The 17,894-nt window shown below is 36.1% G+C and overlaps 3 protein-coding genes across 8 annotated transcripts; 2 read left to right on the top strand and 1 right to left on the bottom strand.

Moving 5' to 3' along the window:
- Window positions 1–1,387: 1,387 nt before the first annotated feature.
- On the top strand, window positions 1,388–5,407 carry LOC121772071 (uncharacterized protein At1g10890-like). 4 transcript variants are annotated; one of them, XM_042169020.1, is made up of 5 exons: window positions 1,388–1,515; window positions 1,644–1,805; window positions 2,873–3,082; window positions 4,642–4,861; window positions 4,933–5,407. In XM_042169020.1, exons 2-5 carry the CDS (start codon window positions 1,678–1,680, stop codon window positions 5,197–5,199), a joined length of 825 nt encoding a protein of 274 aa, XP_042024954.1. In that variant the 5' UTR covers window positions 1,388–1,515; window positions 1,644–1,677; the 3' UTR covers window positions 5,200–5,407. The 4 variants fall into 4 exon arrangements, with proteins under 4 accessions (XP_042024954.1, XP_042024953.1, XP_042024952.1 ...); XM_042169019.1 differs by having other exon boundaries at window positions 1,417–1,515; window positions 1,647–1,805; XM_042169018.1 differs by lacking the exon at window positions 1,388–1,515 and having other exon boundaries at window positions 1,524–1,805.
- Window positions 5,408–5,712: 305 nt separating this feature from the next.
- On the bottom strand, window positions 5,713–11,312 carry LOC121772070 (phosphatidylinositol 4-phosphate 5-kinase 8-like). 3 transcript variants are annotated; one of them, XM_042169015.1, is made up of 11 exons: window positions 11,232–11,312; window positions 10,726–10,801; window positions 10,604–10,650; window positions 9,426–10,493; window positions 9,160–9,327; window positions 8,766–8,931; window positions 8,220–8,330; window positions 7,930–8,117; window positions 7,011–7,165; window positions 6,575–6,743; window positions 5,713–6,225 (listed from the first exon to the last, which is right to left on the bottom strand). In XM_042169015.1, the coding sequence occupies exons 3-11, from the start codon at window positions 10,618–10,620 to the stop codon at window positions 5,946–5,948; spliced, it is 2,322 nt and encodes a 773-aa protein (XP_042024949.1). In that variant the 5' UTR covers window positions 10,621–10,650; window positions 10,726–10,801; window positions 11,232–11,312; the 3' UTR covers window positions 5,713–5,945. The 3 variants fall into 3 exon arrangements, with proteins under 3 accessions (XP_042024949.1, XP_042024950.1, XP_042024951.1); XM_042169016.1 differs by lacking the exon at window positions 11,232–11,312 and adding an exon at window positions 11,152–11,198; XM_042169017.1 differs by lacking the exon at window positions 11,232–11,312 and adding an exon at window positions 10,993–11,094.
- Window positions 11,313–13,586: 2,274 nt separating this feature from the next.
- Window positions 13,587–17,894, top strand: LOC121769939 (kinetochore protein NUF2 homolog). The gene is made up of 11 exons (XM_042166722.1): window positions 13,587–13,829; window positions 13,909–14,127; window positions 14,221–14,311; window positions 14,398–14,577; window positions 14,934–15,023; window positions 15,878–15,985; window positions 16,160–16,213; window positions 16,376–16,490; window positions 16,564–16,721; window positions 16,811–16,906; window positions 17,291–17,894. Exons 1-11 carry the CDS (start codon window positions 13,669–13,671, stop codon window positions 17,339–17,341), a joined length of 1,323 nt encoding a protein of 440 aa, XP_042022656.1. The 5' UTR covers window positions 13,587–13,668; the 3' UTR covers window positions 17,342–17,894.

Genomic DNA, 17,894 nt, shown 5'->3' with positions numbered 1-17,894 from the left:
TATTATACTCCCTCCGTCCCGGGCTACTCGCTCCTTTCCTTTTCGGCACGGAGATTAAGGAATGAGTGTATAGGAAAGTCAAAAATTACGGCTGTAGGTGAAATTTTTTACTAAAAATGGAAAGAGTGCAAGTAACTTGGGACGCCCAAAAAGGAAATAAGTGCGAGTAGTGCGGGACGGAGGGAGTAATAGTCTATCCGTGAATTTATAATATTCAAAAAATAACAACAACACAACACATGTATATATAATTGCATTTACATAGTAAATCCTAAAAACAAATAAAAGAATAAGGACTAAAATATGAAGTTGACTTAAATTGTCAGAAAAACTTTAAATTACTCAAAATTTGATTAGTTTTGCAATTTTAAAAACCAATCGAAAAAATTATTATGTTTTGATTTCTTCTTAATTATCCCATAACAATGTATATAAATTATGAGTACACAATGCTATTTAACTCGTTGATAATAGTGTATATGCATGATTTAAATCAATACTCCGCATAATTTAGAACAAAGTTAAATTAATTTAAGGAGCTAAAATTTTAATTATCGGGATGAATCTAAATTTAATTAATTAATGACAATTATAACAACTACTAATCCATTTCATTCTGGGGCATAAATCAATCTCTTTTGTCATAAGAGCATCAGCAAATGGCGAACTTCCGCATCAGATGTCAGACCGGCGTGCGCGACGTCCGCGCGGGACGTCCGCCATTGTGCAACTGTTCAACGGATACGGATGTCCGATACGGACACTGCACGTCCGCCTTTTTAGTTGACGTCCGCCATTGCATTGACTCCCACGGACGTTGGCGCGGAATTCTCGATTTTTGCATTAATTTTTTTTAAAAAAATTCTATAAATACGTCTCGTTGTATTTAATTTCAATCGCACCACTTGTTTTAACAAGTTTCTCTCTCTCTAACACACTTTTCTTTCGAAGAACAATGAAGCACCACGATAGCGATTCCCCCGCTTCGAGCGACTCACCGTCACCTTTTTTTCCCGTCGGCGGAACGACGCCGATGTCTGGCGCGATGCCCGAACTGCCAGGGATGATGCCCCAACCTCAAATGCCGGTGGGGATGATGCCCGGGTACTACAACATGTACCGGCGGCGGGGAATCCGAGGAGTGAGAAGGCGGGTTTTTTTATATTTATGTAATTTTTTATGTTTTTTTAATTAAGTATGTTTTTTTTAAATAAAGTGTTCTCATTTCCTCCATATTTGTGTCGAAATTACTTCCGTAAATTGCTTAATTCCGTGAATTGTTAAATTGGTGAATTTGTGATTTTTTTAATATGGGAAGTCCGTCGGGATGTCCTTAGGATGTTCGTCACTGTGCAGTGGGAAGTCCGTATGACGTGGCATCTGCAGTGGGAAGTCCATATCACGTGTCAGAAGGTGTTTTTGGGATGTCCGCCGGGACCACTGCAGGGTTTACTTCTGCGTCCCTCTCGTTGCGCGTATGAACAAAAGTCCAATCTTCAATAATCGTCTTCTCAGGTGGTTTTCATTGAAAATTCTCTATTCCTTTACTCAATAATTTGTTCAATCCAACTGCTCGACAAAAAAATGTAGCTGGTTTGATTCATTTGGTTTTGATTTTCCCCTTTAATGGTTAATTGATATAGCAGCTGAAAGACTCAATTTCTTCGACAAGTGAAGATGGGAAGAGAGCGGCAACTGTCTCGGTCGCCGTCGCACCGTAGAAGGCACTCGCCGTCGCCTTCTGAGGCGAGGTATGGACGCCGGAGCAAAAGAGAGAGAAGCAGATCCCCTTATTCCCATAGCAGGTGATACCCTTTTACTTATACTTGCTGGTCGATTGTGTATCAGGGATTTGTATTTTTATATTTAATTTTAGTTGGTTGTAATTTAATCAATTAATATTGATTTTAATAAGTTTGTGTTGATAGGACAGCTCCGGCTATCAACTGTATTGATCAGACCACTGTGAATTGATAATCTGCATAATAATTATTACTACAATATTTGGTTTGATGGTTTTTTCTACCAGGTTTTGGGTGCTTTTCGGTGCCATTACCCATAGTGATGTAAAGATTTTTTTACAGGAAAAGAAAGAAAGACCAATCTCTATTAGATTAAGTTAGGGTAGCTTGATTGAAATTGAATATGATCATGTTATGTAGTGGGATTAGTTGTTCGAGGAGATGGTTTTAGTTCAAAGGAAATCCAAAACTTTTTAAGGTTTTCCAGTTATTTTGTTGATATACTCAATTCCGACTCTTTCCCGAACTATTTTGGGGGTCCAAATTTTTAAAATTATATCCTTAATAATTGCTCATCATATTGGTTTTATTTGTTTTAGATGATCTAGCAGATGCTTACGGATTGTGTATCTTTGGTGTCCTTGTGCCGTGTTGCTGCCTATGAGAGTTTTCGCTTTCCATCAGCACCTTGATATTCTTCATGCTTATGGTTGTTGACTTGATGATCTATCCTTTTGTAAAGCTGCTAAATTATAATTTTAATGGCTTATACATTCCCATGCTGGCAGTTTATATGCACCAAAATAAAATTAGAAAGTGAGATACATTCTCTTTAAAACATAGGTTGAATGCGGTAGTCAAGATCATTGATCTTTGAGAAATCTAGAAAAGAAACCATGGCTCCTTTGACTGAGAAGTAAGCTGGTGATGGGTGCCGTTGGTGTTATTTCACTGCTCGGTTGTGATAATAGCAGTGTCTTATGATAAAAGATGCAGCACCCAGTTTATTCTTTGCAATGTGTGAGGTAATTGTACATGCTTTCGGTATAGATGTAGGAAACACGAGGATATGAACTGTTTAGAAGTCAATAGTCTATCTCAATGCTCAACTACTTCCTTGTATTCTACAGAAGACAAAAGCATTCATTATCTTCTCGACACAATAGTCGCTCTCCCACTCCTAGACGCCATAAAAGCCGCTCACCTACACCAAAGCGGAATGAAAGACAAAGAAAAAGGAGCACTTCTTCATCCCCTTTAAGTGCATCCCCACCTACTGCTACCAAAGAGATGAAAGATGCAACTGTAAAATTGAAAACAGAGGAAGAGGACAAGAAAAGGTATAATACACTTATGATCTTTTCCCTTATATATTCACCTCCTCGGCTCCTCACATGATTTTATGTACCATATGATGTGAACTGTTCTTGAATCTAAACTTTCATAATTCGTACATCATAATGTGAACTTCATAATATTCCTGAATTGGTTCCACCCTAGAGGCTGATGATAGAGGCCTAACATACACTATCAGTAACTACTAACTAAGTTTTGTGGAGATAGGCTATAGTTTCAACATATGGAGTAATTTAATTTCTATGCATGCGATGATAAGGTCCCTTTGTTACCAAATATGGCTGTTTCTAAGAGTTATGGTATACATTGTATGAGCATGAATACTTCAAATCCTAAATATATATTCTCTTTCATTCCAGTTCATTTGTTGTGACTTGTCGATCCTTTTCTTTTGTTCATTCCTTACTTTTCTTCTTCAAGCAGTCTTTGTTCATTTGTTAAGTATTTCCGGGTATTTGGCACATTGAAAGGACACTTATAAGTTTGCAAGAGGATGACGTGTTATGGTCATATGCTTCTTATCTTCTGTATCTGCATGAGTTTTTTCTTGAGATTATGCATTGAAAATATATATTGTTTTCTGGTCTATCTGGTGCTAGTAGAAGGTTTGTGCTACTTTTCAATTCTGTGTACATGTATGATAAATGATCGATTTTTATTAGTTTCATTTTATCTTTGTTACGAATTGGATGGTTTCCTTTCTTCAACTCATTCATGTATTTCAAGAAATAATTGTGATCCTAGACTCAATATGCAACTATAAAAACACGGAACAAGATACTGTTCATGGAAGTTGAAACTGGGTGTTTCTTCTGCGCTTGCTCTAGATATCGATAGCTCTGCATTGATCGGTTTTGCTTATTGTAGCTAATTGTGAAATAGTACTTGTTTAGAGAGAAGTTTGGTCAGGTCATACATCATAACCCCTTTGTTCCTTTATGCATAAAAGGACATTCTAGACTTGTCATCAACTCATCTAATCTATTTTTGTTGATCTTCTCAATTCGTAAATGTGGAAATAGAGGGATGCTGGACCTGGTATCACTGCTTAGTAAATGTGTAGAAAGCTAATTCAGCTCTATGGTTTATGCAAATTTCTACTATAAGGGCAAAATTGTTTCAGCAATTAGTACTGGAACTGCCACTTTTTACTTGACGCTCTTCTCCACAGGATTAATTGAAGGAAGTTTCTGGTATTATTTATTTTGATGGTCCATTTGGTGCCTCGTTAATCTACTGTTCACCAGATATGAAACTGAAATATTTTGGATCAGGAATCAATTAGAGGTATGCTGTAAAGCATAAGCATATATATCATTGTGCCTTTTTCAAACTGGAGGTTAGTTTGTAATTTGTTTTAGTTCTGAATTTATGGAAGCGTGAAGACCAGCATTGGCTGTATGACTTTGTCAAATCTTTTGCTTTAACAGTAAACGAATAGATCGTTGTAGTTTGCTTTTGAGGGCATTTGACTCATTTGAGAACTAACTTCTCCCAGATCAGTGGCTATTTTTTCTTTTGACATTTTCTACTGCTTTACTAGGCGTCAGGAGGAGTTAGAATTAAAACTAATAGAAGAAGAAACAACAAAAAGAGTGGCAGAAGAAATTCGAAAGAAAGTTGAAGAGAGCTTGAATTCCAAGGAAATCAAACTTGACATAGAGAAGCGTCTGGAGGAAGGTAGGAAAAGACTTGTTGCTGAGGTTGCAGCCCAGCTTGAAAAAGAAAAGGAAGCAGCTGTTATAGAGGCTTCGAAAAGAGAGGCAAGTATCTATTCTTATGGTGTGTGATAATTCTTCTTCCACTTAGATAAATAATTTGGGAACTTGTACAGGAACAAGCACAAAGAGAGAAAGAAGAGCTAGAAAGGATGCTGGAAGAGAACAGGCGGAAGGTAGAAGAAGCTCAAAGAAGAGAAGCTTTGGAACAGCAACGACGCGAAGAGGCACGTTACAGAGAATTGGAAGAACTTCAGAGGCAGAAAGAAGTGGCCTTGCTAAAGAAAAAACAACAAGAGGAGGAAGAACGAGCTAACCAAATGAAGTTATTGGGGAAGAACAAATCGCGTCCAAAGTTGTCATTTGCGCTAGGTATGAAATAGGAAACGATTGTATCTTGTCTCTGTTTTGGGTTGATTTGTTTCTGGGCTCTAGTAAATTTTGGGTGGGTGCGAAGGGATCCTATAAATGCAATGTCATCTCTTGTGACTTATCAATATAAGACTGTCCTTCACATTTATGCATTTTGTATTGCGTCTTTGATAGTATCCAACTGCCATTCATATCGAAAATCTCGTATTGCTTATTCAATCTGTTGCGACTCTATTGCTTATTCTATTACAAAAATATTGTATATTATGATGTTTTAACATCTTATGAAGTTGTGACTTTATTACCTGATGAATAGAGCTTATTGATGTTATAGTGATATGAGTAACGTCTAGCTTATTGATGTTATAGTGATATAACGTCTGGGGTCGTGGTAAAAGTAAAATAAGACTCTTAATGAAAAACGGAAGGAAATGACAAAATAAAAGTCTTAATAGGGGATGGAGGGAATAACTAATAACTTGAAAATAATTGTTTAGAATAGCAATCTACAGATTCTGCACGAAGATCTTGAAATCTATACTTGGCATAAAAAAACAACTGATCAACTAATAAAGTTCAGCCCAGAATCCGAGCATGCTATCCACCACAACTTTACATAGTAAAAACAGTTATATATACAATACAATTTATGACTCCACTCGATGACTAAGCTAATTCCGAGTTAATTATCGAAACATAAGGTGAAGAACACAAGAATCTTAAATATGCTTCAACTTGGTGATCCCAAGGTCTCTGGTTACGGTTGGACAGGAAAGATTTTCTCTAGAAAGGTAATAAACCGTTTTGAATAAATCTTAGGCTCTACTACAGAAATGGCCAGAGGATCGAACTTGAGAGATTTACAAGCGTGTTCGATCTTCTTTTTCATGTTGTATTCCTGTAATATATCGATTATGCCAAGGTAAAGAACCACGTCATACACCTCAAAGAGCTCGGTTTCAGCATTATCGATATCTGCCTGCAAAATTTTGTGATTAGCCTGAGCTGGCATGTTTACTCCTAATTGCACCCTCAACCTGAAAGTTCAAACACAAATAACACCAGGTCAATCAAATCACCACCATAGCTATTAGTCTACACATAAAAACCTAGCATTTTTTATCCTAAATAAGTGATACTAATGTTTACAAGAAAGATAGATAAGAAAAATCTTATTAGAATTATCCTGCCTAATGTCATCTGGTAAATTAAGGTTCGGTTCCCTACATGAATTCAACAAGTAGGAACTAGCATACTGCAAATGAGCTGCTAAAGAAAATTGCATGCATGGAAGCCAAAAAGTGGATGTGCAGAAACTCAAGTCACTCTCCTTGTAACTTTAAGGATTCAGCAGCACGACTCTGAACGTATATAAGAGGAAATTACCTTCCAGTACCAGGAAGAAGAAGATCAACTTCTTTGTCGCCGATAGAGTATGCTTTCAATGTATCACCCCGAATGTGAGGACCTGGTGCAATGCTGACAGAACCAGGCTCATGGGTGACTAAGACCAAACCCCTGGGAGGAATTAGGATGTCTCCTTGGGAATTCACACCTACAGAAGGAAACTTTTATCAAAATTTGACAATTCAAATTGAGAAATTTGATACAACAATCAACAGCCAAGTTTCCTCTACTACAAATAGGGAAAAGGTATAAATCGTGGCCAGTGTTCGATATTTCATAATCTACTACTCAAAGATAATTGGTATCAGCACTTTGGCTTTTGACACATAAAGGTGTAATCTTGGTCAAAGAACCAAATTCAACAATTTAAGAGATTTCTAATTATCCCAATTCGTTCCTCAGAAGTGAAACTCACCATCGGTGTTATTGGTGTTCTCAGCATTGGGTTGTGAATCAGGAGGCTCTAATAGCGATCTTAGATGTTCGGGTGCTCTAAAATGCAAGCCCAAGAGAAGGCTATAATCTATTATGTGTTGAGATTCCAAGAATGCAGAATCAAGAGATAGTTGCCTGTGACAATAAAAATATAAGAGAAATATTGTAAGAAATGATAATACATCATTTGAACAAGCAGAGGACCAACCAAAAGCATAAAAAAAATTATTCTATTGTCGACTGGAAGCACATGGCTACTAGATAACAAAAAATACCTCAGCTAATTGAAGTCTTCTCGGTTGCAAATGCTAGAATGCACTCAAAATTAGACAAACATGTGGAGAAGATTTTGAAAAATGAATTGGCATCCTTCATGACAAAAAAACTAAAGAAAAAAATTTGCATGTGTCCTTGTCAAGGAGAATAAATGAAATAAACATATATTTTGATGATTTTCTATCCATTTTGTTCTTGCTAATCCAATAAACTTGACGCCTTATCTTGAAACGACCCTATCTCTCTCAATCCAGATCATGATCTCAAACTGCAGTCACTACCATTAGATATGAAGGATGCTCAATATCTTAACCTTATGATTTAGGTAAAATAATCTCATGCAGTTATACCATTATTCAGAAGGTCATTATAATCCGGATATTGAATAACCAAGATGGTCATGGTACTTTAAGAATGCAACATAGTAAGTCTCTACATCCCATATAAAGTTCTTCACAGTTTGTGGATACCAAAGCAATACGAATTACTGTCTTATATGCATGCAAAAGAAATCAAAGAGTTTCCTAAAGGAAGATATAGTATATGGATCAGAGTCCACTTGTCAATGAGATTAGCGAACTTGACTGAAGCAAAATTAATTATAAGAGAGGCTGAGGCTTTACCTAAAAAGTGCCTCATGCAAGGACCTGTCCATATGAAACTCATAAGCCAAATCAAGATCTTTCAATGTAGTGGTCTCATCAATCTTATCCTTATTTGTAAATCTGCCCTGAACTGAGCCCTTCAAATCATATCGACGATGTATTCTTAATTCAGTACAGAACATATTCCCCATGACCACAAAGCGGACCTGTAAATGGAAGTTACTGCAATATAATGAAAAGTGGTATTTCTCCTGATATCAAAACTGAATCTATCTAGCAAGCAACCGGTCGTATTCATGGATAATAACCTTTTTTCCATGTTTCAATGTTATCCTGTGTCCCCCAAAGAACTTAGTAATGAGCGTGTTGTCATGTGCTTGTACATGACTATAATACCTAGGCAACATCTTCAACAACACCTGTGCAACATTGAGAACAAGGAGTCAGTTAAATTTGTAAACTATGGTGGGACTGCAATTTAGTTAGCAAACTGATACTCAAAACAAGAGATCAGTAGATAATAGAATAAACAGTAAAAACCTCCATATTCACCACAGTAAAATCTGTATAATTAGAAGATTTCAAAACCAGTACTCCAGACCATTCACCACTATTTACCAATTACTAAGTCAAAATAACACCATTTCTTGGTTCAGTGTATATAGGATCTCCAATTTCTTCAATCACCCTTTGAGCATCTAGTGAAAGCCTCAATATAAGTGCAAACAAGGGCTAAGCATCATTATTATTATACAGCCATTATTCATATCATAATAAGATACTTATTTGATCTTTGATTTTACAAGAAACACAAAAGAAACATGCAATTCAGGAAACCCATTCCAATGTGTAACCTTAAGCTCAGATTTTTTCAGTGTCTTGATTACGAATCTATCATCATGAGAAAGATAGAAAAGGCTTCCACTTTTTCCCGGGGAAGAAAGCTCTCTTAAACCATCATCGCCACATATGGACATCATGTAATCCGCAGCGTTTAGCTTGAATAACTCTCTCAGATTCCTGAAAATGAGACCCATGGGGATGGATACAGTCACTGAAAAAGTGCCATCCAACTTACAAAAGCTTTAAAAACATAAAGTGTCGGGTTTTAAGAGTAATGGAGAATTCAACTCAAAACCTAGAAACAGATATAATAATTGAATAAACACAAAATCCCAGTTAAACACAAAGAGCAATCAAAAGAGAAGCTCCATCCTTCCCAAGCATGAAGCATTAGAATGTACATACCTGAAGACCATGGGACAATAGTCCTTCCAGTAAAAATCAATAGAATGGTGCGGGGGAGTCAATCGGGAACCCTTTCTTGGAAAATACATTCTTATTCTTGCTTGTTCTCCAAAATCAGATGATCTGACTTCCCGCATTGGAACTGGTGTGATCTTTCCAACAGTATACCTGTCAACTTCACATAAGATATTTGAATTAGGTATCCCACCATAAAATACTGCTTTGTAGCAGAGTCTTAACAATGATAGAACCATATTTTTGCATACCTGATACCAAGTTGCAAGCTAAGCATCAGATAATAGCTCCTGTGTCCTTCAAATATGTTCAAACATGATTTGTTTTCTACATCTTTTGCAAATTTGAGACGTTGTTTACTTCTATGAGATAGTTTGGATACATTTTTAATTCTTTCTTTCATAAGGACTCCTTGCATGTATTCCCTCTCATATGCCACAGTCTTGCTGTCTGGATATTCAGTTTGACCATCTTGAGAGCCATTAGATGTGATGCTGACTGATCTATCAAGTGGCACCATTTCTTTCATCGAATCAGTGCTGATCAGATCGTCATTCAGAAATGTAGTTTTACGAGAAAACCCGCCAGAACCCCTTCTAAAACTATAGGATATTTTCTCAGATAGACTTCGCTTTACACTCGGTAACACAGGTTCATCTAAATGATCTGATGACAGCTGAGATAGCAATTTATTTCTCTTGTCTTTGTTCCTTTCAAGATCAAGTTTGCTTAGATGCTTATTTCCGGCAGGATAAAATGTTCCGGATCCATCCTTCAGCCCTTTCGACCATGTTCCAAAATAATAACTTCCATCAGAGAATCTATAGCAGCCTGACCCATCTCTCAACCCGTTTAGCCAAAAGCCATCAAAAAGATCTCCATTAAACCACTTCATAACTCCTCTACCCGACATTTTCCCATTTTTCCAATTCCCAATATATATGTTATCATTACTCCACGCATACCTACCACTGCCTTCCCGCACTCCCTCTCTCCAACAACCATCATAAAGGTCTGAATTTGAATACTGCTTCCGTCCAATGCCATGTTGAGAATTCATCTTCCAAGAACCTCTGTACATGGAACCATCAGAACCAATAAAAGTTCCAAAACCATGAAGATAACCTCCAGAAAAATCACCATCATATACAGCCTGTGAGGACCAACGGATCTTCCCTTTCCCTGCCATCTTCCCATCTTCCCAGTCACCTTCATAAATGGTTCCATCTAACCATGTATACTTACCTTTACCATGGGGAATCATTCCTTTAAAAGCACCACGATACACATCTCCATTTGAAAGAACATATTCAGAGCTCCTGTAAATAAAGATTACTAATAAGTTGGCACCCGACCTTCCACATAAGCAAACAGAGTTCTTAACCTCATTTATAGCTTGCTTGAGAATCAAAAGGTTTGCAATTTGTACCTCTCCTCATTTTCCATGACAGAGTTACTGACTCCTATTAAAGCTAACTGCAAAAACATTGAAGACAATAAGAACCAATTCTATGTGATTCAAATAGAAGATATTATTTCACAATTATCTACCTTTCTTCAGTGATGTTATGGCTTCTCCTGTGGTGTATCCTGATAAGAAATGGCATGTATTCTTCCGATTTCAAATCTATACCGACAAAAGAAAATCCAGATTAGTTAAGATCACATTGTTATTATTCAGCCTGGTATATCATAAAAACTTTCACCAAAATAACAATATTATACGGTAATCAAAACATTATGGGGGAAAAAGCATTGAAGTAATGGATGCTAAAACAAATTTCAATATTTCAGTAAACCCTTGTCAAAGCAGTCAACCTGAACTAATCAACCAAACCAAAGCTCTTTGTTTTCTAACTATGCTAATAAGCTGAATTACTGCTACGGATACACACGATCAATAGATTTACATATTCAATCACACGCAACAACAATCGAAATCAAACTTCGAAATGACCATTTCAATCATCTAATTACCGAAAGATTATTCATGCCAACCGCTTACAAAGATGTATTTCAAATTCCGAAGCAACAGTAAAAAAAAGATACAGACTTGCCTTGAAATCAATTCTGGAAAAAAAAAACTGAAATGATTCCTGGTCCTAAAAAAGTCCAACGACAGCAGTTCCACAAATGTTGAAATGAGACAGTAAAACTGTGAAATTGATTATTAGGAAAGGCGTAAATGAAACAAAAGAAGCAGCGAATGAGATGAGAGGGAAATGGGGCAGATATAGTGGTGCACACGTGGCGGCCATGCATCTGGTCGTGGGCCCCAGTGCCTGGCTGGCGTGGCGACTGTTAACGTGCGATGAGTTGTATCGGATTCCATTTGCAGTTTAAATATTTTCCTAGTAAAGCATATCACACCGTTATAATATTAATTTATTTATTTATTACGAAAATAAATTAAAGTTTTTATCTTACTTTTCTTTTTCAGTGGACTAATTTATGCTTTAAGCATATTTAGCAGGTGAAAGCTGTGGAAAGTGTTGAAAACTTTAAACGAATAATAATAGGCAAATTATGGTTTATACACAATCAAAGTTTATATATATTAACCATTAGATCACACCTGATCAAGAAATGTAATTAGTTTTTCTTTTTAACAATTTTATACACATTAAATTGAATAATCCCTATATATATATATATATATATATATAATATCTAATATACTTCAAATTAAAAAGAATTACTACTAAGTTCACACGGTTCTTTTTGTTAATACAACTTGTTCAAGTTGTTTCCTTTAATCTTCTCTTATCCCGTGATTAATTTATGCCAATCCTATTAGATTCTCATAACAAACAAACAAGTAAAGGAGATTACAGCTTTTTTAAACGAAACAGAAGTCTTCATTTTAATAATTAAGTGGGAATCCTTTCAATTTAAAATAACGATCTTGTAGTTGTTTTCCCACTCTTAAACAATTTCAACTCCGCTTGCTTTTTTGTAGTTGTGATTTACAAACACATTCACATACACATAATTGATAGTATATGATTCGATCATTCGAGCCTTCAATTTATTAATTAAATATTTTAAGGGAAATGATTTCTTAATGGAGTATATATGCTAGTAGAGTAGTTTATTAGATAAAAATTTATTCCCACGTTAGTTGGTCGAAGGACACATTGTATTATAGTAGTAGTAGTAGTATAAAATATTTTCAATCTACAAATCCCTAAATGATGGCTATACTATGCACTTCATTTGACATGAAAAGGTGCGGATACGCAAATTCACATGACATATTTTTGGATGTGAATGATAAATTTATTAAACGTGTTGTCCACAAATAAGGATCAAATCCTTGTCTAAATATTAATGAATTTATTCCATCTCCACTTGCCAATTTTTAAATAGCCATGTATTAATATTGGGGATGCAATTAACTAAACTATAATATTGTATGGAAATGTAAGGGAAAGAAAAATGGAGAAAAGGGACAAACACTAATTTTTTTGCCTATGGGTCTATCAATGTCTTTGTAGTTAAATAAGGTTATTTGGTCAAAACACGACACAATGGGCCGTGATGATTTCGAATAATCGACAATCTGTTTATTTTATTCCATAATTAGATCACGTTGCATTTGATTGGTTAGTGCATTAATAGTTTGTAGTTCGAAGATATTGGTATAATTATTTTTATTTTATTTGTTAACAATACTAATTTTTGTGAAATGGTTGTTGAGTTCAGTACCATCTCATTGACCTCCGACTCAAAACATCATAGATTTTATGAATTTGGAGTAAGAAACATATGTTCTATTATTTGTAAGTTATAAATTGATACAATTATTACCTTATTGTAGAAATGACAGTAATGCTATAAGAGACTGCTCAACTGATTTTTGAGCTATAAAGGAGCATAGAATATTTCCTCCCAATGCTATGATCATCGATATGGTTTTTTTTGATTTTGTGCTAGATAGTTAAAACCATTATTTTTCAATTTTATTTCCCGTAATAGACTATTTCGAAAACCAAAAAATCGTATCCTAACTCCAAAAGTAGTTTTCTATTTATTTATTTTTAAAAAATATTGGTTAGTCTATAGAATTCGGTGGGTATCTATTTATCCTATATTTTTCTTTATGAAAAAATGTCTTCACTTTCCACTAATAATTTTCGACTATTTTCTTATTTTCCAGATTTTGCATAAAATCTTGTGTTGTCAACTAGTACTATATTCTTCGTGGACGTAAGTAAAACTCATATTTGGACATAATATTGAACAGTAAAGCCCAAAATCATTTGGGCAAATGTATCAACCCGTCATTTTTTAACGGGCCGATCCAAATAAAAGTTGGGCTCATAAAAGTTCAAACATCAGCAATTTTTCATAACGAATTTAAGAAGCGGGAAATTCACAAGGGTTTGATGTGCTGAATGGATTTCAATTTGAATAATTTGCGCTACAGATTTCATTTCACTTCACTTCACTTCGCTCAAAAGGCTAACAGTTGGTGTGAGCAAGGAGAAGGAAATGTCGAAATTCGATTATCCCAGGCTCCCCCGCCACGAAATCGTCGCGGTACTGGCCGCGTCCCAGATCGCCGTCGTGTCGGAGTCCGAACTCCTCCGCCCCGACCCCGACTTCATCTGCAAACTCTACTCTCACATCCTCATCTATATGGACATTCTCAAGTAAGCTAAATACCCTAACCTAAATCTGCAATCAATTTTTAGATTTTTAGTTTTCGAGTTATCCTTTACGAATTTCCAGGGACGACGAAGAGCAGATGGAATTTGAGGCGCTGGAGCATATAGAAAATCCCGAACACCACTTGCACTCGATTCGGATCATGAATTTGTACGTCAAGCTTCGACAGCTTTTGGCGGCTATTAGGTGTCCCAAGTCCTTCACCCCTAAAGACTTGATTAAGCCGGAGGCTGACCGCACCGAGGTCTTCCTCAGCGCCCTTCTCAATTTTCACCTCCACAGGTGACTGCAAACAAGTGTCTTATCACGAGTCAGTACTGATATAACTGTTGGAAACTGGAGCAGTGCATAATTTGAACTGATTATAATGATTAGGAACGCAAAAATGGATCTATTGAAGCCTATTTTCGACGATCTGGAACATTTTGAGCAGCAGAAGCTAGCTGCTGAAGCTAGAATTTTGCAGGTGCTTCATGATGTTAACGCTGGTGTTTGTTTGGGGATTTGATAGGTATACTGCAAATATATCTTAACTATATTTGGATATTACAGTTGAATGCGGAGATAGCAGAGCTTGAGGAGTTAAGAGAGAAGGACTTGCCAGTTGTGCAAGAATTGAGTTTGAAGATTAAGGAACTGCATCAGACAGTTGATGAACTCAACAAGCATCAAGCGACTTTGAGGACTACGATCAAGCAGTTGAAGGAGAAAGGCAAAGAAACTGATGAGAAGGTTTGGCATTTTGTTTGGCGTGTCTCTTTGTTGAGTTAACTTGGTTTCTCTGTTTTGGAGTACTCTGATCCACTATAGATTTTTATGAGGTTTTGCATTATCCATTAACAAACAATTTTACAGTTTCCTTAGTGATTTTCACATTTTGAGCAAAGTCCTATAACCTATTAACTTTTCTATTTGAATGCATGCTTTGGTTTTTTGGGTTGTCCCCATCAAGTTACAAACTGGTGTGGACACAATCAACCAGGACCCTTCTGATCCTATTCTTTTCTTACAGATCCCTAATGCAGAATTTGCCCTTGTTCAAAGTGTTCAAGAAAATGCTAATTTGCGATCCTATTCTTTTCTTACAGATCTCTAATGCAGAATTTGCCCTTGTTCAAAGCGTTCAAGAAAATGCTAATTTGCGTTCTAAAATCGTACAATCACCAGACAAACTTCAGGTAATGTCTGCATTTATTGTAGTCTGAATCCTAACTAACTTTGATGAAGTTCAATATATATCTCTATAGATGTTCAAAACATTTTCAAACAAAAAGCTAGCTAAGTTGCTGTTCAATTTCTGCTGGTTCTGCTGGCATCATATTACAAGGCGCTACAGTATCCTTGATTCCATGAAAGCCAGAATTTTCAGCCAGACATAGTTTAGTTTGTGAAGTATACCCTTATAGGGTAGGCTGTATATGAACAACACATTGTGGTTCATGAGAAAACTATCTAAGCATAATAATGTCTTTTCCCCACATGAATCTTGATAGGATTTTCTGCTTGCTTAATTGCAGGTCGGTAATATTACAAGGGATGAATCATCATATGGTTTAGGTTGCATAGGAGTTTTGCCTGTTTTCTAGGTGTTTATTGTTAGTCTTTGACTTTGATATGCATACACAAGTCTTATATTGCTTGCTGTGTGGTTTCATGGATTAGCTTACACCTTAAGAATTACACTTCAATCGTCACGTTCTTTCCAGACTGGCAGATGTTATTTTTACCAAAGTATGTGCACTTGTCAATTCTGTATTATTTAGCCTGATATTTACTGTGTCTGCCTTTCATTGTTCTTTATTTTCTCCTCCTTTCATGTTCTTATTCGTTTTTGTTTGTGCATTGTCCTCTGGGTTCGAATGGGCTATCTTTACGTACTCCGTAAGAGGAACATGTTTTAAATTTCCGTCTGAGAAAGTGTATTTATATTTCGCATTTCATACCTGAATATGTTCCCCCTTAGTAAGTGGACTGATGATAGTAAAGGCTGCATTAAAATCCTAGTTTTTTAATTCACTTTCAATAATTTCAGAGGGCTTTGGAGGAGAAAAAGTTGGCCCTAGCTGAGGCAAAAGATGCTGAAAGAGCTGCAATACAAACTTTTCAGGATAAGACTGCCAAGCTTGAGGCCTATGCTAAGGTCTTCTATGTTTCACATTTAATGGTCTAAATTGTAGAAAAAAATGCCGCTTGATAATTTTGTGAAGCATGTAAATTCAGTCCTGCAGTTCAGTCCTATTTATGATTTTGAAAAGCAAATATTTTTTACATTATACGTAGCGGGATTGATGAGATCTTCTATTCTGATCCTCAGGCTTGCAAGAAAATCTCTAAGCACTTAAGTCAGATGCAGGCTGTACAAGAGCAGGTTTTTATTTTTTCTTTTTACCAATACTTACAGTCAACATATTTTTCTGAAATTATTATACCGTCCCAACTGGCATTTGGAACATGTGCAAACAATTTTCCATGTAATCAAGTGGTCTATTTAAGCTTGATACATGAATTGTTTTGTCGGCCCTACAAACAGGTAAGTTCCGCAAAGTCAGTTGAGAAAGAAGTGAAGGTCCTCAAAAGTAAGCTTAGTGACGAAGATGTTCAAGTTAAATCACTGGAAGCAAAACTTGTAGAAATGCAATCAAAAGGTGGGCATATTTTAAACTATTTTCAGTAATGATCAGTTTTGTGATCTGATTCCTTAATTTGGACTGTTAACAGCGGACCAGCTAAAAGAATACAAGAGGCAACTGGAGAAAGAGAAAGCTATGCGCCAAGAAGAGGCAGATAAGGAGGTAAATAATGTCGAATTTGAAGTGGAATCAAAGAGACGTGCATTAGAATTGAGGGAGAAACATGTGGAGTCTGTGGTTGCTGAGGTAGGTTGATATATGAATTCTTTGGTGGCTTATGTTATCTCTTTGACTTGTGACCAGTTTCATATTTAACGTATGTCAACATTTTGCAGGTGGAAGCTATAAATTTGAAGAGAAAAAACATTAGGGAGGAAGCAGACGCTAAAATTCAAGAATTAGGCCATAAATCTGAAGAAATTGTGTCAGAGGTACTTATTTAAGTTAATTTCACAGATGCTCGTAACTTTGTGTGTCTTGGCTATAACTATCTTAATATTCTGGCATGCATCCACACCAGTTCTGATAAATTATGTTGCATCCTCATCTATAAAAAAATGAGTTTACCCTATTATCTCTCTCTTTTGATGGACAATAATGAATAGGAAAGGGTGAAATCCTTTTTATAGTTAAGGATGAAAAGATAACAGAGATTTAAAAGATAGAAAAAAAAGTAAGCAAATGCAACATTGGTTTAGACATATGGTTTTGAAATCACAGGCAACTCAAATAGCTACTAATTTGGAGTAGACGCTGTAATTTGTGTCATCTTACTAGGTGTATTTCTTTCCCTTTAATTTTAATTATTTTTGCAGTTCGATAAGTATTCAAAATCGATAAGCAACTTGCTAGCATCAAATGGATAAGAGCACTACGCTGTTCGTGGAAGGAGCTAGTCTACTGCCTTTCAGTTTTTTTTAGTTGCTGATGTTATTTGAGACCACTTGTATGAAGCTCCATATGTGCTTGGCCTATCATGTGTTGTACAAATGTATGGTTTCACACTACAGCAAGCACTATGTCGTTTGAGGTCGTCTATGATAGACCTCTACTGACATCTTTTTCGTCGACTGTAATTCATATTCATACCATAGCAAGGGGAGTACTTGAGATGAGATTCTTTCTCGTCTAAAGTTTTATTCGCAGCACACGCTAGAGCGGAGATGGTTCACGAGGCAAATAAACATCGCCACAATGTGGAGTCTCAGGTCTACACTCTACACTAGTTTATTCTGATAGTACTCCATTTGGTTTCTACCGTAGTCCACATTATATTCAGCTATGAACAGAAAGCTCAACATCTGTTTTCTTGGGCCGTTTAACTATTGAGAAGGGTTGTGTTGGTACTTGGTACTGTATATCTTTATGGTTTTTTGTGGAACTAACAAAAATGATAAATTTGACATATTTTTATGGGAA

This window comes from Salvia splendens, chromosome 16, assembly GCF_004379255.2.
Source record: "Salvia splendens isolate huo1 chromosome 16, SspV2, whole genome shotgun sequence".
In the NCBI taxonomy this organism is placed as follows: Eukaryota; Viridiplantae; Streptophyta; class Magnoliopsida; order Lamiales; family Lamiaceae; genus Salvia; species Salvia splendens.
This window is presented reverse-complemented; position numbering and strand designations above follow the sequence as displayed.